At 44.7% G+C, this 24,156-nt stretch overlaps 2 protein-coding genes and 1 long non-coding RNA gene across 3 annotated transcripts; all 3 read right to left on the bottom strand.

The window, feature by feature from the left end:
* Positions 1-310: 310 nt before the first annotated feature.
* LOC147647133 (uncharacterized) lies at positions 311-943 on the bottom strand. The gene is made up of 2 exons (XR_015281664.1): positions 815-943; positions 311-528 (listed from the first exon to the last, which is right to left on the bottom strand). It is a non-coding gene; the product is annotated as an uncharacterized LOC147647133 (long non-coding RNA).
* Positions 944-1,910: 967 nt separating this feature from the next.
* Positions 1,911-19,298, bottom strand: LOC147647132 (serine/threonine-protein kinase pim-1-like). Its single transcript, XM_086872412.1, has 4 exons — positions 19,281-19,298; positions 3,120-3,486; positions 2,309-2,485; positions 1,911-2,052 (listed from the first exon to the last, which is right to left on the bottom strand). The coding sequence occupies exons 1-4, from the start codon at positions 19,296-19,298 to the stop codon at positions 1,946-1,948; spliced, it is 669 nt and encodes a 222-aa protein (XP_086728538.1). The 3' UTR covers positions 1,911-1,945.
* Positions 19,299-19,874: 576 nt separating this feature from the next.
* Positions 19,875-23,872, bottom strand: LOC147647131 (uncharacterized). The gene is made up of 3 exons (XM_086872634.1): positions 23,793-23,872; positions 22,231-22,309; positions 19,875-22,044 (listed from the first exon to the last, which is right to left on the bottom strand). Exons 2-3 carry the CDS (start codon positions 22,280-22,282, stop codon positions 21,038-21,040), a joined length of 1,059 nt encoding a protein of 352 aa, XP_086728760.1. The 5' UTR covers positions 22,283-22,309; positions 23,793-23,872; the 3' UTR covers positions 19,875-21,037.
* Positions 23,873-24,156: the final 284 nt, after the last annotated feature.

Genomic DNA, 24,156 nt, shown 5'->3' with positions numbered 1-24,156 from the left:
TCAGCAGTGAGGAGACCGGAGGGCTGGAGAGCAGCTCTGAAAGACACTAAACTCCCACCAGACTTCTGAAACATTGCTGTTCTTCAGCCAGTGACAGGATGAGTCCCTGAGACTGGGGCTCGGCCTTCCTTGTGGTGAGGGGCATCAAGGAAGGCTGCAGTGTGATGGAGACTGTGATGGGCTGGGAACTCACTGGGGGAAAGGAGGGAGCAGTTGTGAAGTAAAAGGCAGGTGTGGGACAGAACTGTTCAGAGAAGGGCTGAGCTACAGCTTGAGCAAGCTGAAAAATGTCATTTGGAATCATCCCAGGTGAATTTCATTTCAGAAGTTATGGAACAAGTTTAATTTTGGGGGGGTATCATGTTTTCCCTTGGAGGTGGACACTCTGCAGACTTGAGCTGCATTGCCAAAATGCTCAAGTCTCTGCTGCAGGTCACAGCGTTTCTTCTTTGGCTGATCCCGGCCCGGAGCTGAGCCCAGCAGAGCCCTGGCAGAGCCCAGAGCAGCCTCAGCATCCGCAGAGCCCAGCTGCAAGGAGAGAAAGCAGAAACCGCCCGTCAGCTGAAGGCTCCTGTCCCCTTGTCCCAGCCAGCCGCGGTGCCCAGGCCATGCTGGCCGTGCTCAGAGCTGGGCCCAAAGCTGCCCATCACTGCTGCCTTGGGGAGCAGAGCAGGAGGGCAGGACATGTGCCCAGCCTGCAGCCAGCCACGGCAGATCCAGCCCCTCAGCAGCTGCCCAGAGCGGGATGCTCCTGTGCCCGCTGCCATCTCCCAAAAGCTCTTGTCCCACCCATGCCAAGGAGATGAGGACCCACCTCACACCATCCGCTGCCACAAGAAAAGCTGGTCCCAAACGATGTCCTCAGTCTTCTCCAAGGGCACGGCCCATCCACGCCACAGCTGGTCCCAAGCACTTCCCGATCCAGACTGGACCCCACCTGGAACGCTTCCTTTAGAAAAACAAACAACAAATTAATGAAAATAGGTTACAGACAAAAAGGGGAAACAAGAAAAATGGTAAAAAATCTTATGTCTGTCAGGAGCTTGAGGAAGGCCCAACTCCTACATTCTGGGGAAAAACCCACCCATGGGTGAGAGAAGCCCATGCTTTCTCCCTTTCCCCCTGCACTGTCCCCCAAAATCACGGTGATCCCAAAGCAAAGCAGGGGAGTGGAGCAGCCCAAGCCCTTCCTTGGCTGCACAGCAAAGCAGCCATGCTCAGGTTCTGGAGTCCCACCTGTGCTCCTGCCATGGGGGTTTGTTTGTGTTGGGCTGGCTGCCCCAGCCCCAGCCCGGGGCACGGTGGGTGCTGGGGGCTGTTGGCAGGGCCAGGATCCCACTCCCATTTCGTAACCACCCCAGCCCACGCCCCCAGCCCTGCCAAAAACCAGCTGGGCAGCCACTGAGGAATCAGTTGCATCTGCCCCAGCAAAGGGGAAACCTTTGGTTCCCGGCCAATGCACAAATCTGGGAGCATCCCCCTGGGTCTGGACTTACCTGAAAATTCACTGTGGAGCCTGGCTTTGAAGAAGGTGCCAGAATCAAAGTCCATCATCGCCAGCTCCTACTGGCCAGGTGGAGGAAGAGGTTGTCATCCTTGCTGCTGTCCTCCATGTCTCCAGCAGCAGCAGCAGCAGCCCCACCTGGTACAGCTTCTCCAGGGGCTCCTTCTTCCCTGGGGTGACACCAGGCTGTCAGGGTTCTGCCCAGGGCCCGGCTGTCAGTGAACCAGGACAAGCAAAACCAGCTCAGATGGTGCCACCAGTGCTGGGCAGAGCAGCTCAGCTCCAGCACAAGGGCTGTGTGTTCCCATTCGATGACCCCAGTGCAGTGACACAGGCAGGACAAAAAAGCCTGGGTTTCTTTGCTGCTGATTGCCAGGGCATGTGTGGAGCTGTAACTTACCAGGTCCCTGCATCACTGTGCCTGTGGCTCTCTCCCTTCTTCTAGGGCTGATGAATATCCTGCATCCAGGGATCACAGGACAGGTCTTCTAATGAGGGCCTGTCCAAGGAGTTCAGGGATAAACACCACCTGATCAGAATCTGGCAGTCTGGGGAGAGAAACCACAAACCACTGGTCAGTTGGAGAAGGCTCCTGTCTGCTTTGCCCCACTATTCCCGTGCCCAGGCCACGCTGAATGTGCTCAGAGCTGGGCCTAAACTTTCCCATCAATTCTTTGTTTTGGAGGAGAGCAGGAGAGCAGGACATGTGCCACCTCCTCAGCAGCTGCCAGAGCGGGATGCTCACGAGCCCGCTGCTGTCTCCCAGCACTGGTGTTCCCCCCGTGCCCAGAGGTGAGGATCCACCTTGGGAGAGCCGTTGTGGCAGCGGGAGCTGGCCCCATCTGATGTTCCTGCCCCTCCTGAAAGGGTGCTCCCCGCAGACCATCTCGTGCAGCAGGATGCCCAGGGACCAGACGGTCGCTGCCTCGCCATGGTACCAGCCGAAGTCGTTCCATTCCGGGGGGCTGTATGACGGTGTTCCTATGGAATATGGATGGAGCTCATCAGGGGGATGCTGCTGCTCCCAGAGCCTGGCCCCAGCATCCCTGGGCATGTGGGGGCTGCCCCAGTGGCACACGGGGTGACCTGCTGCCCTCTCACCAGCACCTGGGACTTGGGTACAAACCTGGGGTTGGAAAAGAAGCCACTGGTGCTGGAAGAGGGCAGCAGAAACCCTGGCAAGGCCTGACCATGACACACAAAGTGAAATAACCACTCAGTGCTGGGGAAAAACCATACCCACATCCTCCCTGCTGGCATTGCCCAAAAAATATCTTGAACCAAGGCAAACCAGGTGAGCAGAGCAGTCCAAGCCCATTCTCACCTGTACACCAAACCAGCTGGTGCACAGGTTCTGCCTCCCCCTCTCTGCTATCCCCACCCACGGGGGATTTTGTCAGGCTGGCTGCCCCAGCCCCAGCCCCAGTCCTGGGCAGAGTGGCAGCAAAGGCTGCCAGCAGGGCTGGAAGATGGGTCCCCACCCAGCTCTGCTCAGAAGCAACTTGGCTGAAGACTCAGTGCTGTGACTGGCAGCAAAAGGGAGAATCCCTGCTGCCACACCCAGGTTGGGCCAGGAGATGCCAGGACCAGGATCACCACCCCTGTGTGGGCTCACCTGCAAACTGAGTGTAGGCTGTGTCCTGCAGGTAGGTGCCACAGCCGAAGTCAATCAGTTTTGCCTGGCCGGTGTCCAGGTCTACCAAGACGTTCTCCGGTTTGATGTCTCGGTGCAGGACCCCGCAGCTGGTGCAGTGCCGCACGGCCGCCAGCACCTGCTGGAACAGCTCCCGCGCCTCTTCCTCGGACAGGAACCTCCGTGCCCGAATGAAACGCCGCAGGTCCTGACACCGCTCCGGGCGCTCCAGCACCATCACGATGGTGTTGGGGAGCTCAAGCCATTCCAGCAGCTGCACCACACCGGGGAAGCCTGTGGACACCTTGTCCAGCAGCACTATCTCCAGGGGTGCGCTGGTGCCGTCGGGCTGCGGGAGGAGCACGGTGCCGTCAGTGGGGCTGAGGCCGTGCCAGGGCTCGGGGAGCCCTCAGCCAGCCCGGGATGCTCTGTGCCCTCCGCTGGCCCCACGCCCGCTCTCCCTGCAGGTGTCCTGGCGGCTCCCACCCTGCCGGGCCCCGGCTCATCCCCGCCCGGCACGGCCCGGCTTCTGCCGCTGGCCCCGCTCACTCACCAGCTCGCCCCAGTGCCGGACGCGGTTCCGTGGCACCTTTTTGATGGCCACCTGCAAGCCAAAGGGAACAGCGGATTCAGCTCACCGCCCACCGTGTCCAGCCCCATCCTCCTCCTCCGCCCCCTCCTCCTCCTCCGCCCGCCGCCGGCCCCTCTGCTCACCGGGAGTCCGTCCGAGAGCCGAGTGGCCGCAAAAACTCTGCCAAAGCCGCCGCGCCCCAGCAGTGAACCCACTCGGTAGCGCTGCTGCAGGGCCTGCTGCGCCTTCCCTGGGGAAGAGACGCGGCCGTCAGTGCTCGGCCCGGGGCCAGGAACGGCCCCCGAGCGCTCCCCGAGCTCCCCGGGCCGGGCACCCGCAGGCGTTCCCTCATTGGAACGCGACAGCGGCGGAGCTCGGGCCGGGGAAGCCGCAGCGGAGGCGGCGGCAGCGGCCGCACCGCCTGTGTCCTCCGCGGGCCCCGGGAGGAGCCGGGGCCGGGGCCGGGGCCGGGGCCGGGGCCGGGGCCGGGGCTGGGGTCGGGGTCGGGGTCGGGGCCGGGCCAGGCGGAGCCAAAGGGCGGCGATGCCGCCCCAACCCCTGGCACTGATGCCCGCCCAGCACAGCCAGAGCCAGGCGAAGAGGAGACCTCGGCGGGATGGGCGGGGGAGGGGACGGGGACGGGGACGGGGCAGCCCCGCCCGGGGCCGGGGGCGGGCTGGGGGCATGGCCCGGGCGGGCACGGGGAAAGAGGAAACTGGGAGATGAAGGGGCACTGGGAAAGGGAGACCGGGAGAGGATGCGGGACCGCGGGAGAGGGAGAGGAGAGACAGAAAATTTTTAAATTCGCTTCCTGCTGCTGCTGCTGCTGCTGCTGCCGCCGCTGCTGCTGCAACTGAAGCCCCGGGGCCGTTTGTCCCCGTGTCCGTTTGTCCGTTGCCCGCTCGGCCCCGCCCCGAGCCCCGCGCTCCCCGGGCAGCCCCTGAGCCTGGCCAAACACGGCAACTTTGCCCTGCTGAGCCGAGAGCCAGAGTCTGGACTCCTGCACAGGGGCACAGCAATGCCCTTGGCTGCTGCTGTGCCTTGTCCCTGCTGAGGCTCAGACACCGTCTGAGCACATTCCCTGAATGCAGAATTTGTACCTGAGCCAAGCACTGCACTTGTGTCTCCAGCATTGCTTTCCAAGAAAAACAGGGCAAGGCAAACTGGGTATAGCTCAGGGTATTTTACAGGGTCTAAAACTTGCCAAGTCTCAGATCTTAGAGGTGAGAGCCATTTGGAATGAATGGGATGGAGAAACAGTGCAAGATGGAAAAGGGGAACATAAAAATAGAGAAAAATAGTAAAAAAACTTAGTGGTTGTTTCTTTGGATTTTATTTTCATTTCTTCACAAAGCTATTTCAGTTTTCCCAGAATCTTCTCCCCAGTCCCGTCTGTTCTTTCCAAAAACCTGTCCTGGAGAACAAGGCACAGCTCCTGTCACAAGATGTGCCCCCAGCTGCAGCTTCTCTTGGCTTCCCACACTGTGAGTGCAGCACAACTCTTGCAGCAAAGCAGGACAAATATTTGAAGAACTTGACAACTTGTTCTTTCTTTTCCTTGTGCACAGGGGAGTTGTGCCATTGGTGAGGTTTTCATTGTTCCTCTTCTACCCAAAGAAAACATGATGGGCTACCAGGAATTGTTGGGGAATACAAGCCTGGCTGAATGTGGAGAAAGAATCTCCAGAGCCTGCAGCCAGCAGTGGAGAGCTCATCATTCCAACAGCCCCATGGATATCTGGAAAGTGATCTGGAACATGAAGATGGGCTGACAGAGGGAGTTTGTTTCTGTGTTCAGTTTAGATGATTCTACATCTCTTGCACTGGGAGAAATCAAGAGCACAATCAGGTGATGATAAGCAGCAGAACATGATAAGCTGGACCTCTCAGTGGATGAGAGAAAGAATGTGAAAAGGAGAAATGCAGGGAATGACTTGGTGAACTTTGTGTGTAAGAAGGGTCATTTTTTCCTAATAATTCCCAATTCATTCCCCTTGCTTTTATCCTTTTAACAAGGCCAATTGCATCTCAGATTCCCAATGAAATGAGAACCCTGAGCTTGTGGAGCTGCCTGAAAGGTGCTCTGTTCCTTTTTCTTCTGCTGCTCAGAAGAAACAATGAAGCTAGTTGGGAAGTCTGGGTATTTCTTTCTCCTGGTGGATTTTTTCATTTTATTTGCCACTGCAGAGGCAATTTCTGTGATGGCCTCTGTCAGTTGATTCTATTTCAGCAGCAGCAGCAGCAGCAACAGGGCTGTGTTTGAGCACTGCAAATGTGACCTGTGTGGCTTTAATTCCCCTCGACTTAGTGCTGAGGGACTTGGGAGCATTTTGATCTCTACTGATCATGATGCCTGAAACAAAAATCCTGAGTTCCCTGTGACAAAAGCACAGTGGGTAGCACTGATTGAAAGAGGCAATTGCAGCTGTACTGCTAAAATTCAAGTGGCAAGTAGAAGAGGGGCAAGAGCAGCCAGGATCTACAATTGCCAAGACAAATGTAGATTAAATAATTTTGTGGGACTTTTCTGGAATTTGGTGGGATGTTTCAGGAATTTTGTGGGATTTTTGTGGAATTTAGTGGAAATTTGAGGATATTTTGTGGGATGTTTCTGGAATTTGTTGGGGGTTTAAGAAGATTGAGGGATTTTTTTTTAATTTTTTGCAATTTCATGGGATTTTTTTTGAGTTTTATGGGATTTTGCAAAAGTTTAAATAATTTTGTGGGATCATTCTGGAATCTTGAGGGATTTTGAGGAGACTTGAAGAATTTTGAGGTATTTTCTTAGATTTTGTGGTAATTTGTTTAGATTTTGTGGGATATTTCTGGAATTTGGTGGGTTTTTGAGAACATTTAGGGAATTGTGTGGGATTTTTCTACAATTTGGTGGGATTTTTCGTGAATTTTGTAGGCTATTGAGGAGATTTTGTGGGAGATTTGTGGAATTTTGTAGGCTTTTGCAGAGTCATGAAGAATTTTGAGGTATTTTCTAAGATTTTGTGGAAATTTGTTTAGATATTGTGGGATGTTGCAGGAATTTGTTGGGCTTTTGAGTAGATTGCTGCAATTTTGTGGGATTTTCCTTGAATTCTGAGGGATTTTGTGGAGACTTGAAGAATTTTGAGGGAGTTTTCCTAGCTGGTTTGGAATTTTGTGGAGATTTGGTGGGATGTTTCTGGAATTTGGCATGGTTTTGGAAAGATTCAGGGAATTTTGTGAGATTTTTTTCTGGAATCTTGAGGGATTTTGAGGAGACTTGAAGAGTTTTGTGGGATTTTTCTGAAATTTTGTGGAAATTTGTGGCAATTTGGTGGGATCTTTCTGGAATTTGGTGGGATTTTTTTGTACTGTTGTGGAATTTTCTATTATTTTGTGGGATTTTGAGGAGACATGAAGGAGGTGTTTTCTTAGATTATGTGGAAATTTGTAGGGGTTTCGTGGATTGTTTCTGGAATTTGGTGGGGTTTTGAGAACATTTAATGAATTTTGTGGGATTTTTCTGCAATTTTGTCATATTTCTCTTGAATTTTGTATGATATTAGGGAGATTTTGTGGGAGTTTTTTGGAATTTTGAGGGATTTTGAGGAGACATGAAGTATTTTGAGGTATTTTTTTAGATTTTGTGGAAATGTGTGGGGATATTGTGGGATGTTTTTGGAATTTGGTGGGGTTTTGAGAACATTTAGGGAATTGTATGGGATTTTTCTGCAATTTGGTGGGATTCTTCTTGAATTTTGTAGGATATTAGGGTGATTTGTGGGATTTTTGTAGAATCTTGAGGGATTTTGTAGCGACTTGAAGAATTGTGAGGGATTTTTCTGAAATTTTGTGGAAATTTGTGGGTATTTGGTGGGATATTTTGGGAGTTTTCTGGGATTTTTTTCCACTGTTGTGGAATTTTCTGGTATTTTGTGGGATTTTAGCATTGAAAAATTGTGAGAGATTTTTCTTAGATTTTGTGGAAATTTGTGGGGATTTTGTGCGATGTTTCTGGAGATTTGGTGGGGTTTTGAGAACATTTAAGGAATTGTGTGGGATTTTTCTGCCATTTTGTGGAATTTTTCTTGAATTTTGTAGGATATTGAGGAGATTTTGTGGCAGTTCTGTGGAATCTTGAAAGATTTTGAGGTGACATGAAGAATTGTGAGGGAATTTTGTGGAAATTTGTGGGATTTTGTGGGATATTTCTGGAATTTGGCAGGGTTTTGGGAAGATGTAGGGATTTTTTTTAGATTTTTTTTCTGGAATTCGGTGTGATTTTGAGGAGACTTGAAGAATTGTGAGGGATTTTTCTTAGATTTTGTTGAGATTTGGTGGGATGTTTCTGGAATTTTGTGAGATTTTTTTGTACTGTTGTGGAATTTTCTGGTATTTTGTGGGGTTTTGAGGAGACATGAAGAATTTTGAGGTATTTTTTAGATTTTGTAGAAATTTGTGGGGATATTGTGGGATGTTTCTGGAATTTGGTGGGGTTTTGAGAACATTTAGGGAATTGTATGGGATTTTTCTGCAATTTGGTGGGATTTTTCTTGAATTTTGTAGGATATTGAGGAGATTTTGTGGGAGTTTTGTGGAATCTTGAAAGATTTTGAGATGACATGAAGGCTTTTGAGGTATTTTCTTAGATTTGCTGGAAAACTGTGTGGGGATTTTGTGGGATATTTCTGGAATTTGATGGAGTTTTGAGCAATTTAATGATTTTTGTGGGATTTTTCTTCAATTTTTGGGATTTTTCTTAGATTTTATAGGATATTGGGGGATTTTGTGGGAGTTTTGTGGAATTTTGAGGGATTTTGAGGAATCATGAAGGGTTTTGAGGTATTTTCTTAGATTTTGTGGAAATTTTGGGGGTTTTATGGGATGTTTCTGGAATTTGGTAGGTTTTTAAGAAGCTTTCTGCAATTCTGTTGGAGTTTTTTCTGGAAACTTGGTGGGATTTTGAGGAGACGTGAAGAATGGTTAGGGATTTTCTCAGATTTTGTGAAATTTTGTTGAGATTTGGTAGGATGTTTCTGGAATTTTGTGGAATTTTTTTGTTCTGTTGTGTAATTTTCTGGTATATTTGTGGGATTTTGAGGTGACATGAAGTATTTTGAGGTATTTTTTTAGATTTTGTGGAAATTTGTGGGGATATTGTGGGATGTTTCTGGAATTTGGTGGGTTTTGAGAATATTTAATGAATTTTGTGGAATTTTTCTTGAATTTTGTAGGATATTGGGGTGATTTTGTGGGATTTTTGTGGAATCTTGGGGGATTTTGCAGCGACTTGAAGAATTGTGAGGGATTTTCTTCGATTTTGTGGAATTTTGTGAAGATTTGGTAGGATGTTTCTGGAATTTTGTGGGATTTTTTTGTACTGTTGTGGAATTTTCTGTTATTTTGTGGGATTTTGAGGAGACATGAAGAATTTTGAGGGATTTTTTTAGATTTTGTGGAATTTTGTGGAGATTTGGTAGGATGTTTCTGGAATTTTGTGGGATTTTTTTGTACTGTTTTGGAATTTTCTGTTATTTTGTGGGATTTTGAGGAGACATGGAGAATTTTGAGGTATTATTTTAGATTTTGTGGAAATTTGTGGGGATTTTGTGCGATATTTCTGGAGATTTGCGGAGGTTTTGAGAACATTTAGGGAATTGTGTGGGATTTTTCTGCGATTTTGTGGGATTTTTCTTGAATTTTGTAGGATATTGAAGAGATTTTGTGGGAGTTTTGTGGAATCTTGAAAGATTTTGAGGTGACATGAAGAATTGTGAGGGATTTTTCTGAAATTTTGTGGAAATTTGTGGGATTTTCTGGGATATTTCTGGAATTTGGTAAGGTTTTGGGAAAATGTAGGGATTTTTTTTAGATTTTTTTCTGGAATTCAGTGTGATTTTGAGGAGACTTGAAGAATTGTTATGGATTTTTCTTGAATTTTGTGGAGATTTGGTAGGATGTTTCTGGAATTTTGTGAGATTTTTTTGTACTGTTGCGGAATTTTCTGGTATTTTGTGGGGTTTTGAGGTGACATGAAGTATTTTGAGGTATTTTTTTTGATTTTGTGGAAATTTGTGGGGATATTGTGGGATGTTTCTGGAATTTGGTGGGGTTTTGAGAACATTTAATGAATTTTGTGGGATTTTTCTGCAATTTTGTGGGATTCTTCTAGAATTTTGTAGGATATTGGGGTGATAGTGGGATTTTTGAAGAATCTTGAGGTATTTTGTAGCGACTTGAAGAATTGTGAGGGATTTTTTTGAAATTTTGTGGAAATTTGTGGGTATTTGGTGGGATATTTCGGGAGTTTTCTGGGATTTTTTTCCACTGTTGTGGAATTTTCTGGTATTTTGTCGGATTTTTAGACTTGAAGAATTGTGAGAGATTTTTCTTAGATTTTGTGGAAATTTGTGGGGATTTTGTGCGGTGTTTCTGGAGATTTGGTGGGGTTTTGAGAACATTTAGGGAATTGTGTGGGATTTTTCTGCAATTTTTGAGATTTTTCTTGAATTTTGTAGGATATTGAGGAGATTTTGTGGCAGTTCTGTGGAATCTTGAAAGATTTTGAGGTGACATGAAGAATTGTGAGGGATTTTTCTGAAATTTTGTGGAAATTTGTGGGATTTTGTGGGATATTTCTGGAATTTGGTGGGGTTTTGAGCAATTTAATGCATTTTGTGGGATTTTTCTTCAATTTTTGGGATTTTTCTTAGATTTTATAGGATATTGGGGTGATTTTGTGGGAGTTTTGTGGAATCTTGAGGGATTTTGAGAAGACATGAACAATTTGAGGTATTTTCTTAGATTTTGTGGAAATTTGTGGGGGTTTTATGGGATGTTTCTGGAATTTGGTAGGTTTTTAAGAAGCTTTCTGCAATTCTGTTGGAGTTTTTTCTGGAAACTTGGTGGGATTTTGAGGAGACGTGAAGAATGGTTAGGGATTTTCTCAGATTTTGTGAAATTTTGTTGAGATTTGGTAGGATGTTTCTGGAATTTTGTGGGATTTTTTTGTTCTGTTGTGTAATTTTCTGGTATATTTGTGGGATTTTGAGGTGACATGAAGTATTTTGAGGTATTTTTTTAGATTTTGTGGAAATTTGTGGGGATATTGTGGGATGTTTCTGGAATTTGGTGGGTTTTGAGAATATTTAATGAATTTTGTGGAATTTTTCTTGAATTTTGTAGGATATTGGGGCGATTTTGTGGGATTTTTGTGGAATCTTGGGGGATTTTGCAGCGACTTGAAGAATTGTGAGGGATTTTCTTCGATTTTGTGGAATTTTGTGAAGATTTGGTAGGATGTTTCTGGAATTTTGTGGGATTTTTTTGTACTGTTGTGGAATTTTCTGTTATTTTGTGGGATTTTGAGGAGACATGAAGAATTTTGAGGGATTTTTTTAGATTTTGTGGAATTTTGTGGAGATTTGGTAGGATGTTTCTGGAATTTTGTGGGATTTTTTTGTACTGTTGTGGAATTTTCTGTTATTTTGTGGGATTTTGAGGAGTCATGAAGAATTTTGAGGGATTTTTTTAGATTTTGTGGAATTTTGTGGAGATTTGGTAGGATGTTTCTGGAATTTTGTGGGATTTTTTTGTACTGTTGTGGAATTTTCTGTTATTTTGTGGGATTTTGAGGAGACATGGAGAATTTTGAGGTATTATTTTAGATTTTGTGGAAATTTGTGGGGATTTTGTGCGATATTTCTGGAGATTTGCGGAGGTTTTGAGAACATTTAGGGAATTGTGTGGGATTTTTCTGCGATTTTGTGGGATTTTTCTTGAATTTTGTAGGATATTGAGGAGATTTTGTGGGAGTTTTGTGGAATCTTGAAAGATTTTGAGGTGACATGAAGAATTGTGAGGGATTTTTCTGAAATTTTGTGGAAATTTGTGGGATTTTCTGGGATATTTCTGGAACTTGGTAAGGTTTTGGGAAAATGTAGGGATTTTTTTTAGATTTTTTTCTGGAATTCGGTGTGAATTTGAGGGGACTTGAAGAATTGTTATGGATTTTTCTTGAATTTTTTTGAGATTTGGTAGGATGTTTCTGGAATTTTGTGAGATTTTTTTGTACTGTTGCGGAATTTTCTGGTATATTTGTGGGGTTTTGAGATGACATGAAGTATTTTGAGGTATTTTTTTAGATTGTGTGGAAATTTGTGGGGATATTGTGGTAATTTGTTTCTGGAATTTGGTGGGGTTTTGAGAACGTTTAATGAATTTTGTGGGATTTTTCTTGAATTTTGTAGGATATTGGGGTGATTTTGTGATATTTTTGTAGAATCTTGGGGGATTTTGCAGCGACTTGAAGAATTGTGAGGGATTTTTCTTAGATTTTGTGGAATTTTGTGGAGATTTGGTAGGATGTTTCTGGAATTTTGTGGGATTTTTTTGTACTGTTGTGGAATTTTCTGTTATTTTGTGGGATTTTGAGGAGACATGAAGAATTTTGAGGGATTTTTTTAGATTTTGTGGAAATTTGTGGGGATTTTTTGCGATGTTTCTGGAGATTTGCTGAGGTTTTGAGAACATTTAGGGAATTGTGTGGGATTTTTCTGCCATTTCATGGGATTTTTCTTGAATTTTGTAGGATATTGAAGAGATTTTGTGGGAGTTTTGTGGAATCTTGAAAGATTTTGAGGTGACATGAAGAATTGTGAGGGATTTTTCTGAAATTTTGTGGAAATGTGTGGGGATTTTGTGGGATATTTCTGGAATTTGGTAGGGTTTTGGGAAGATGTAGGGATTTTTTTTAGATTTTTTTTCTGGAATTCGGTGTGATTTTGAGGGGACTTGAAGAATTGTGAGGGATTTTTCTTGAATTTTGTGGAGATTTGGTAGGATGTTTCTGAAATTTTGTGAGATTTTTTTGTACTGTTGCGGAATTTTCTGGTATTTTGTGGGGTTTTGAGGAGACATGAAGAATTTTGAGGTATTTTTTAGATTTTGTGGAAATGTGTGGTGATATTGTAGGATGTTTCTGGAATTTGGTGGGGTTTTGATAACATTTAAGGAATTTTGTGGGATTCTTCTTGAATTTTGTAGGATATTGGGGTGATTTGTGGGATTTTTGTAGAATCTTGGGGTATTTCGTAGCGACTTGAAGAATTGTGAGGGATTTTTCTGAAATTTTGTGGAAATTTGTGGGGATTTGGTGGGATATTTCGGGAGTTTTCTGGGATTTTTTTTCACTGTTGTGGAATTTTCTGGTATTTTGTGGGATTTTTACACTTGAAGAATTGTGAGAGATTTTTCTTAGACTTTGTGGAAATTTGTGGGGATTTTGTGCGATGTTTCTGGAGATTTGGTGGGGTTTTGAGAACATTTAGGGAATTGTGTGGGATTTTTGTGGAATTTTGTGTGATTTTTCTTGAATTTTGTAGGATATTGAGGAGATTTTGTGGGAGTTCTGTGGAATCTTGAAAGATTTTGAGGTGACATGAAGAATTGTGAGGGATTGTTCTGAAATTTTGTGGAAATTTGTGGGATTTTGTGGGATATTTCTGGAATTTGGTAGGGTTTTGGGAAGATGTAGGGATTTTTTTTAGATTTTTTTTCTGGAATTCGGTGTGATTTTGAGGGGACTTGAAGAATTGTGAGGGATTTTTCTTAGATTTTTTGGAGATTTGGTAGGATGTTTCTGCAATTTTGTGAGATTTTTTTGTACTGTTGCGGAATTTTCTGGTATTTTGTGGGGTTTTGAGGAGACATGAAGAATTTTGAGGTATTTTTTAGATTTTGTGGAAATGTGTGGTGATATTGTAGGATGTTTCTGGAATTTGGTGGGGTTTTGAGAAAGTTTAATGAATTTTGTGGGATGTTTTTGAATTTTGCAGGATATTGTGGAGATTTTGTAGGAGTTTTGTGGAAATTTAAGGGATTTTCTGGAGACGTGAAGGATTTTGAGGTGTTTTCTTAGATTTTGTGGAAATGTGTGGGGATATTGTGGGATGTTACTGGAATTTGGTGGGGTTTTCAGAACATTTAGGGAATTGTATGGGATTTTTCTGCAATTTGGTGGGATTTTTCTTGAAAATTTGTAGGATATTGAGGAGATTTTGTGGGAGTTTTGTGGAATCTTGAAAGATTTTGAGATGACATGAAGGCTTTTGAGGTATTTTCTTAGATTTTGTGGAAATGTGTGTGGATTTTGTGGGATATTTCTGGAATTTGGTGGGGTTTTGAGCAATTTAATGATTTTTGTGGGATTTTTCTTCAATTTTTGGGATTTTTCTTAGATTTTTTAGGATATTGGGGTGATTTTGTGGGAGTTTTGTGGAATTTTGAGGGATTTTGAAAAGTCATGAAGGGCTTTGAGGTATTTTCTTTGATTTTGTGGAAATGTGTGGGGGTTTTGTGGGATGTTTGTGGAATTTGGTAGGCTTTTAAGAAGCTTTCTGCAATTCTGTTGGGAGTTTTTTATGGAAACTTGGTGTGATTTTGAGGAAACGTGAAGAATGCTTAGGGATTTTCTTAGATTTTGTGAAATTTTGTTGAGATTTGGTAGGATGTTTCTGGAATTTTGTGGGATTTTTTTGTTCTATTGTGGAATTTTCTTGTATTTTGTGGGATTTTGAGGAGACATGAAGTATTTTGAGGTATTTTTTTAGATTTTGTGGAAATTTGTGGGGATATTGTGCGATGTTTCTGGAATTTGGTGGGGTTTTGAGAACATTTAGGGAATTGTATGGGATTTTTCTGCAATTTCATGAGATTTTTCTTGAATTTTGTAGGATATTGGGGTGATTTTGTGGGATTTTCGTAAAATCCTGAGGGATTTTGTAGCGACTTCAAGAATTGTGAGGGATTTTTCTTTGATTTTTGTGGAATTTTGTGTAGATTTGGTTGGATGTTTCTGGAATTTTGTGGGATTTTTTTGTACTGTTGTGGAATTTTCTGTTATTTTGTGGGATTTTGAGGAGACATGAAGGATTTTGAGGTATTTTCTTAGATTTTGTGGATATTTGTGATGATATTGTGGGATGTTTCAGGAATTTGGTGGGATTTTGAGAACATTTAATGAATTTTGTGGGATTTTTCTTGAATTTTGCAGTATATTGTGAAGATTTTGTTGGAGTTTTTTTGAAATTTAAGGGATTTTCTGGAGGCATGAAAGATTTTGAGGTGTTTTCTTAGATTTTGTGGAAATATGTGGGGATATTGTGGGATGTTTCTGGAATTTGGTGGGGGTTTGAGAACATTTAGGGAATTGTATGAGATTTTTCTGCAATTTGGTGGGATTTTTCTTGAATTTTGTAGTATATTGAGGAGATTTTGTGGGAGTTTTGTGGAATCTTGAGGGATTTTGAGGTGACATGAAGAATTGTGAGGGATTTTTCTGAAATTTTGTGGAAATGTGTGGGGATTTTGTTGGATATTTCTGGAATTTGGTTGGGTATTGAGCAATTTAATGAATTTTGTTGGATTTTTCTTCAGTTTTTGGAATTTTTCTAAGATTTTGTAGGACATTGGGGTGATTTTGTGGGAGTTTTGTGGAATTTTGAGGGATTTTGAGGAGACATGAACAATTTGAGGTATTTTTTTAGATTTTGTGGAAATTTGTGGGGGTTTTGTGGGATGTTTGTGGAATTTGGTAGGTTTTTAAGAAGCTTTCTGCAATTTTGTTGGAGTTTTTTCTGGAATTTGGTGGGATTTTGAGGAGACGTGAAGAATGGTTAGGGATTTTTTTAGATTTTGTGAAATTTTCTTGAGATTTGGTAGGATGTTTCTGGAATTTTGTGGGATTTTTTTGTACTGTTGTGGAATTTTCTGGTATTTTGTGGGATTTTGAGGAGACATGAAGGATTTTGAGGTATTTTCTTAGATTTTGTGGAAATTAGTGGGGATATTGTGGGATGTTTCTGGAATTTGGTGGGGTTTTGAGAACCTTTAATGAATTTTGTGGGATTTTTCTTGAATTTTGCAGCATATTGTGGAGATTTTGTAGGAGTTTTGTGGAAATTTAAGGGATTTTCTGGAGGCATGAATGGTTTTGAGGTGTTTTCTTAGATTTTGTGGAAATGTGTGGGGATATTGTGGAATGTTTTTGGAATTTGGTAGGGTTTTCAGAACATTTAGGGAATTGTATGTTATTTTTCTGCAATTTCATGGGATTTTTCTTGAATTTTGTAGGATATTGGGGTGATTTTGTGGGAGTTTTGTGGAATTTTAAGGGATTTTAAGGAGTCATGAAGGGTTTTGAGGTATTTTCTTAGATTTTGTGGAAATGTGTGGGGGTTTTGTGGGATGTTTCTGGAATTTGGTAGGTTTTTAAGAAGCTTTCTGCAATTCTGTTGGGAGTTTTTTCTGGAAACTTGGTGTGATTTTGAGGAGACGTGAAGAATGGTTAGGGATTTTCTTAGATTTTGTGAAATTTTGTTGAGATTTGGTAGGATGTTTCTGGAATTTTGTGGAATTTTTTTGTTCTGTTGTGGAATTTTCTGGTATTTTGTGGGATTTTGAGGAGACATGAAGGATTTTCAGGTACTTTTTTAGATTTTGTGGAAATTTGTGGGGATATTGTGGGATGTTTCTGGAATTTGGTGGGGTTTTGAGAACATTTAGTGAATTTTGTGGGATTTTTCTTGAATTTTGTAGGATATTGGGGTGATTTTGTGGGATTTTCGTAAAATCTTGGGGGATTTTGTAGTGACTTGAAGAATTGTGAGGGATTTTTCTTAGATTTTGTGGAATTTTGTGGAGATTTGGTAGGATGTTTCTGGAATTTTGTGGGATTTTTTTGTACTGTTGTGGAATTTTCTGGGATTTTGTGGGATTTTGAGGAGACACGGAGAATTTTGAGGTATTATTTTAGATTTTGTGGAAATTTGTGGGGATATTGTGTTATATTTCTGAAATTTGGTGTGTTTTTGAGAACATTTAGGGAATTGTATGGGATTTTTCTGCAATTTCCTGGGATTTTTCTAAGATTTTGTAGGATATTGGGGTGATTTTGTAGGAGTTTTGTGGAATCTTGAAAGATTTTGAAGAGTCATGAAGGATTTTGAGGTATTTTCTTATATTTTGTGGAAATGTGTGGGGATTTTGTGGGATATTTCTCGAATTTGGTGGGGTTTTGAAAACATTTAATGAATTTTGTGGGATATTTCTGGCATTTTTTGGGATTTTTCTTAGATTTTGTAGGATATTGGGGTGATTTTGTGGGAGGTTTGTGGAATTTTTTAAGGATTTTGAGAAGACATGAACAATTTGAGATATTTTTTTAGATTTTGTGGAAATTTGTGGGGATATTGTGGGATGTTTCTGGAATTTGGTGGGGTTTTGAGAACATTTAGGGAATTGTGTGGGAACATTTAGGGAATTTTCTGTGATTTTGTGGGATTTTTCTTGAATTTTGTAGGATATTAAGGAGATTTTGTGGGAGTTTTGTGGAATCTTGAAAGATTTTGAGGTGATATGAAGAATTTTGAGGTATTATTTTAGATTTTGTGGATATTTGTGGGGATTTTGTGGGATTTTTCTGGCATGTGGTGGGATTTTTCTTAGATTTTGTAGGATATTGAGGTGATTTTGTGGGATTTTTGTAGGATCTTGAGGGATTTTGGAGAGACTTGAAGAATTGTGTGGGATTTTTCTGAAATTTTGTGGAAATTTGTGGGGATTTGGTGGGATATTTCGGGAGTTTTCTGGGATTTTTTGTACTGTTGTGGAATTTTCTGGTATTTTGTGGGATTTTTAGACTTGAAGAATTGTGAGAGATTTTTCTTAGATTTTGTGGAAATTTGTGGGGATTTTGTGCGGTGTTTCTGGAGCTTTGCTGGGGTTTTGAGAACATTTAGGGAATTGTGTGGGATTTTTCTGCAATTTGTGGGATTTTTCTTGAATTTTGTAGGATATTGAGGAGATTTTGTGGGAGTTTTGTGGAATCTTGAAAGATTTTGAGTTGACATGAAGGGTTTTGAGGTATTTTCTTAGATTTTGTGGAAATTTGTGGAATTTTTTGGGATATTTCTGGCATTTGGTAGGGGTTTGGGAAGATGTAGGGAATTTTTTGGAGATTTTTTTCTGCAAATTTGAGGGATTTTGTGGGGACTTGAAGAATTGTTATGGATTTTTCTTAGATTTTGTGGGAATTTTGTGGATATGGCGGGATGTTTCTGGAATTTGCCAGGGTTTTGAGAACATTTAATGAATTTTGTGGGATTTTTCTTGAATTTTGCAGGATACTGGGGAGATTTTGTAGCAGTTTTGGGGAAATTTAAGGGATTTTCAGGGGACATGAAGAATTTTGAGGTATTTTTTTCGATTTTGTGGAAATTAGTGGGGATATTGTGGGATGTTTCTAGAATTTGGTGGGGTTTTCAGAAAATTTAGGGAATTGCATATGATTTTTCTGATATTTTGTGGGATTTTTCTTGAATTCTGTAAAATATTGAAGAAATTTGGTGGGAATTTTGTGGAATTTTGAGGAATTTTGAGGAGACATGGGGAATTTTGTGGTATTTTTCTAGATTTTGTGGAAGTTTGTGAAAATTTGGTAGGATGTTAGTGAAATTTTGTGAGGTTTTGAGAATATTTCTGCAATTGTATTGGAGTTTTTTTCTGGAATTTTGTTGGATATTTTTTTGATTTTTTGGAGATTTGTGGAGATTTTGTGGGATGTATCTGGAATTTGGTAGGGTTTTCACAAGATTTCTGCAATTTTGTGAGATTTTTCTGCAATTTTGTGAGATTTTTCTGCAATTTTGTGGGATTTTGAGGAGACTTGAAGGATTTTGAGGTATTTTCTTAGATTTTGTGGAAATGTGTGGGGATTTTGTGGGATGTTATTGGAATTTGGTAGGGCTTTGGGAAGATTTAGGGAATTTTCTGAGATTTTTTTCTGGAATCTTTAGGGATTTCGTGGAGACTTGACAAATATTGTGGGATTATTCTTAGATTTTGTGGAAATTTTTGGAGATTTTGTGGGATTTTTCTGGAGTTTGGTAGGGTTTTGAGAATATTTCTGCAATTTGGTGGCATTTTTTTCCAGAATTTTATGGGATTTTGTGGAGACTTGAAAAATTTTGACGGATTTTTCTTGATTTTGTGGAATTTTTAGAGATCTGGTGGGATGTTTCTGGAATATGGTAGGGTTTTGAGAAGATTTAGGGAATTTTGTGGGATGTTTATGGAATTTTGTGGGATTTTTGTGGAATTTTGTGGGATTTTGTGGAAACGTGTAGGAGTCTAGAAATGCAGGGACATTTCTCTGTCTATTCAATTATTTAAAGAATATATGAATCATATATAATATTGACAGAACGGCTTCCAAATATCCCTGAGCAAGCCAGGGTTTTTAAGAAATATAATAGAAAGCAGAAAAATGTTTCTTTTAACACTGAGGTGAAAATATAGATTTTTAGAGGGTTTCACACGTGGAGTAAAGATGAAGGAAAAAAGGTGTAGTTTTTAATCCTTCTTCTTCCTTCTTCTCCATGCTTCTGCAGTTTTTAGAAGCACAAAGAATGATTGGTTTAGAGTTAGTCGCACTTTTAATTATGTGAGTAGATCTAGAAAACCTGTTTGTTGAGATATAATAACAATACACGTGTCTGTAGTTAATAGGGTAAAAATTGGTATAAAGGTGAAAAGACCGCGTGGTTCGGGGCCATTTTGTATCATTAGAACGAGATGAGCCAGGCTGTGGTGATTTAAGCTTGTGCAGCTCGTCTGGATAGACCTGCCAGGTTTTTGTAAGGATCCTTCAATAAACACCAGAAACCAGAATCTAATGAGCCCGGGAGTTTTCTTCGAATGTTAAGGACTGAGATAAGTGGGACTCCCCATGAGGGAGGATCCCAGAGGAATTCAGCCCAAAGGAGGCTGAGAGACTAGAGAAAAGTTATATCCACAGGGAATTCAGCACAAAGGAGGCTGAGAGACTAGAGAAAAGCTATATCCACAGGGAATTCAGCCCAAAGGAGGCTGAGAGACTAGAGAAAAGTTATATCCACAGGGAATTCAGCACAAAGGAAGCTGAGAGACTAGAGAAAAGTTATATCCACAGGGAATTCAGCCCAAAAGAAGCAAAAAGAGAAAAGTTACACCAATCCCCATCCCACCCATCCTGCCCCACCCAATGCCCATCTCACCCCTCCTGATCTGCATCCCACTTCACCCAATCCCCTTCCAACCCCATTCCACCTGATGCCTTCAGAAGGCTGACCTAGAACAGAGGCTGGACAGAGTTAAGAATAAAGTTTATTAAAAGGCCTTAAAGTATACACCTTGGGCAGTACAAGAGCCTGGCCAGAGCTACACCCAGGACTGACCAAAAATGGCCACAAAAATGGACAACTCATCACGAGGTCTCACATTTTTAGAAGTTTAGGTCCATCTGGACATTGGGGCTCATTGTGCAGTGACAGCTTCAGATGATGAAGTCCCATCCTTCTTGTTTTCTCTCTTCAGTCCACCCTTGTTTATGCTTTTGGGCTTGGAACTTGTAACGACTGCCCTTGGTATCAAGCTAGAAAAGGAATTGTTTTGTCTACCTGTTGTAGTTTAAGGCCTGGCGATCTGAAGATTTCGGGATGTAACGGAAAGTTAGCAAAAACCCCTCTCTGTTAGGATAGTAAAACCTTCTGTAATTAGCAAATAGCACTCAAGTGTAACGTAAGCAGATGGGAGTAACACAATGACCCTAGGTTATAAAAGGTCAAATTCTCCTGCAATAAACGCCATTGCTTTGCCATCCATCACATTGATGTCTTGTGGGTAGATTGGCCAGGGTGGCCAGGGGGGGAGGCCACGGTGCTGGCTCCTGAATTGGGGTGTTTGCCTTGCTTGGAAAACCTACACTACCTACTCTGTGAAGAGAGCTCAGTGACACCTAATGTGAAGTTCAAAACTACAAACCTAGGCAGTGCAGAACATGAAAGATATGAAAGCTAAAATTTAAGGCAACACACCCTGAGGGGCTGCGGAATCCAGTCATTTTGGGTGGGACTGAGTAGATTTCAGTGGCACTGAGTGGTTTTGAGGTGACAGATCGAACCCTCTCGTCTCCTTAAGTGCCAAGAAATGGAGACAACTCCACCAAATAACCCCACAACCCCTGAATACTCCCAAGTATCTCCCAGATTCCCTTGAAGCATTAGTAAATGTGAGGTTTTAGATGCCTTTGATGAATTTGTAGACTTTTATTCCAATTTTGTCTGTTTTAAAGAGATGAAGATGAATCAAAAGATAGAACCAAACCAGAATGACCACCAGCCCAGTGTGTTCCCAACACAGATCACTGGGAATGTGGGTCATCAGAGCTCTGCCCAACGTGGGTCCTCTGATGGGGGATGGAGCTGGAGCAGTGCACAAAGCTCTTCCTGCACTTGGGGCACTCACAGGGCTTCCCTTACCGGTGCCTCTGTTGGTGCTGGGTCAAGTGAGAGCTCTGGGTGAAGCTCTTCCCACACTGGGGACACTCATAGGGCCTCTCCCCAGTATGGATGCGCTGGTGGGTGATGAGGTGGGAGTTTTGCTTGAAGCCCTCCCCACAGTCGGGGCAGCGGAAGGGCCTCTCATCCGTGTGAATCCGCTGGTGCAGAAGGAGAGTGGAGCTGGTCTGAAATCTCTTCCCACACTCAGGACACTCATAGGGCCTCTCCCCAGTGTGGATCATCTGGTGGATGGTCAGTTGAGACCTCCGGCTGAAGGTCATCCCACACTCCCCACACTCATAGGGCTGTTCCCTGGTGTGGATCCTCTGGTGGCAGATCAGGCTGGAGCTGTGGCTGAAGCTCTTCCCACATTCCCCACACTCATAGGGCCTCTCCCCAGTGTGGATGCGCCGGTGGGTGATGAGGTGGGAATTGTACTTGAAGCCCTCCCCACAGTCAGGGCAGCGGAAGGGCCTCTCATCCGTGTGAATCCGCTGGTGCCGGAGGAGATGGGAGCTGCTCTGAAACCTCTTCCCACACTCGGGACACTCGTAGGGCCTCTCCCCAGTGTGGATGCGCTGGTGGATGATGAGTTGAGAGTTGCAGCTGAAGCCCTTCCCACATTCCCCACACTCATAGGGCCATTCCCCAGTGTGGATCATCTGGTGGCGGATCAGGCTGTTGCTCTGTCTGAAGCTCTTCCCACACTCCAAGCACTTGTAGGGCTTCTCCCCATCCTGAAGCTGCTCATGGACCACCAGCTCAGAGCCCCGGCTGGATCTCCGGCCGCCTTCCCGGCACAGGGTGGGTCTTTCCTCCTCAGAGCACCCTGGGATGGCTTTGGAGCCCCTCCTCCTGCAGGATCTCCTGGGATTTTCCTCCCCGTTGGATTCCTGCACGGTGGTACCGCTGAAAACGGCCTCTTCCACGAGGTTCTGCCGTGGGGATTTGTCCTCCCTGGTCTCCATCCTCAGCTCCTTGTCTGGGGGAGGAAGGACAAGGAGAGGATGGGATTTGCCTCCGTGCCACAGGGAAGGGGAAGGAGATCCCCCCAGTGCGTCCCCGGCAGGACGGCGTCGGCAGTGGGGTTGTCCTGCAGCCGGGGGCCAGGCTGGGCTGGGAGATGGAGCAGGAGAGAGGGGGAAAGGGGCACTGACTTCCTCCTCACCTGCCTCGGTGTCCTGGGGCATCTTCCTCTTCCTTGCAGCCTCCTTCTCCATCCAGCCAAGGTTTGGGAATGGGAAATCCTGGTTTGGGGAAATACAAGGGATGAGGACATTGAGTTTGAAGGTCCCTCTGTCCAAGCTCATCTCTAGAAGTCACCGGATATCTGGGGTCCATAAAACCTCCAAAAAACACCAAGATTCAGCCCTGAAAATGCCTCATAGGAGTTCCCCATCTCTAGTCTCTCCTGTTTCGGGTTCAAGGGTTCCCGCCTGTCCCAGCTGCTGGGAGTCAAGCTTGTACTGGGGACAACCTGTCTGCTCGGTCCCTACCATCCCCAGGCTGCTGGGAGTGCCAGGAATCCGAAAAGTTCCCCCTGTTTCCATTTCCCCACTTAGGGATGGTGAGACCCCCCAATGTCCCCCCAAGTAGGATTTTCCGCTCAGCTTTGGAGTTCCACATCCACATGTTCTCCAAACATCCCCCCCCCCCAAAATAAACCCAACTCAGGGACCCCCCCCAGGGATATCCAGGCAAAGCTCCCACTCCCCCATCACCTGTGGGATGGTGGGTGATGATCCCACAGGAGGGGGCTATGAATTCAAGGAGTGCTCAGCCTTGTGGTTCCTTCTCCTTTCCCTGATCCTCCTTTGTCCCTCCTCTTCCTCCCTCTCCTCCCCTTCCATCCTTCCTCCTCCTCTTCCTCCCTAACCCCACCTCCTTCTCCTACTTCCATCCCTTCACTCTCTCCTTCTTCATCCTTCCTCTTCCATCCCTCCCCCTCCTCCCCCAGGAGCAGTGACACCCTCGGTGCCCCGTCCCCAAACCCCTCACAGCCCACGGCAGGAGCGGGGATGGAGCCGGGACAGGTCGGGATGGGCAGCGCGGGGCTCTCCGCTGCTCCCACCCGCTGGGGACGGGGGGAACCCGGCCCGGGGAAAAGGAGAGGGAAACTGGGAAAATTGGGGGCTGCAGATCCAACCTGGGGCTGGCTGGGGACCCTGGCTGGGGACTGCCAGCCCTTGGGGCTCCTCTGGGGAGATGTGGGAGGGGGGAAAGCAGAGAGGGCTGGGGGATCCCAGGAGTGGCAGCACTGGCAGGAACTGGTTTGTACTGGGATCATCCTGGCAGTGGCTGAGATTGCACTGGCTGTGTACTGACATCATACTGGGATCATACTGGGATCATACTGGGATGAGACTGGCAGTCAGTAGGAGCCTGCAGGGGGCAATTGAGACCAGGCTGTGAGGAACTGGGAATATGCCCTGCGCTCCCCAGAACTCCGGGATCGACCCCCATAGGTCCCATGTGTCCCCCAGACCCTTCAGGATCCCCGAGTGCCCCCTCACTGCCCGTTCGGGACCCCCCAAAGTGTCCCTGGATCCCCGAATGCTCCCGACCCCACAGATTCCCCTTCTAGCCACTGCTGGGAATTCATCTCCCATCATCCCACAACACAGTTCCGCGCCCAAACCTCCTGCCGTGCCCCCCGCCCTAAAGAGCCCGGTCACAGCTCCCCAGGCTCCTCCCAAGTGCTCCCGAGCCGTGTACATTCACCCCGAGCACCTGCAGCCACGGCTTGGACGCAAAAATATTCTCCAAGCGCTTCCCCACACCGCCAAACGCGCCTTCGAAGCCACTTCCGGGACTACAGCTCCCATCATGCTCCGCGGCGCCCATAGAGCGCTATTCCAGCCGGGACTTCATCTCCCGTCATGCCCCGCGCCTCACTGGAACCCATTGGAGCTGTGCCTATAACTCCCGTGATGCTCCGCGGCCCCATTAAACCGTATTATACCGGCGCCTACAACTCCCATCATCCCCCGCGGCCCAGAGATTCCCCGTTACAGCCCCCCAAGTGCCCGCCCGGACCCCGAAGGGCCCCCAGATTCCCCTCCCTGACCTCCAAGTGCCCCCCTGGACTCCCAAG

The sequence above is a fragment of the Cyanistes caeruleus genome, unplaced genomic scaffold (assembly GCF_971803275.1).
Source record: "Cyanistes caeruleus unplaced genomic scaffold, bCyaCae1.hap1.1 HAP1_SCAFFOLD_65, whole genome shotgun sequence".
NCBI lineage: Eukaryota > Metazoa > Chordata > Aves > Passeriformes > Paridae > Cyanistes > Cyanistes caeruleus.
This window is presented reverse-complemented; position numbering and strand designations above follow the sequence as displayed.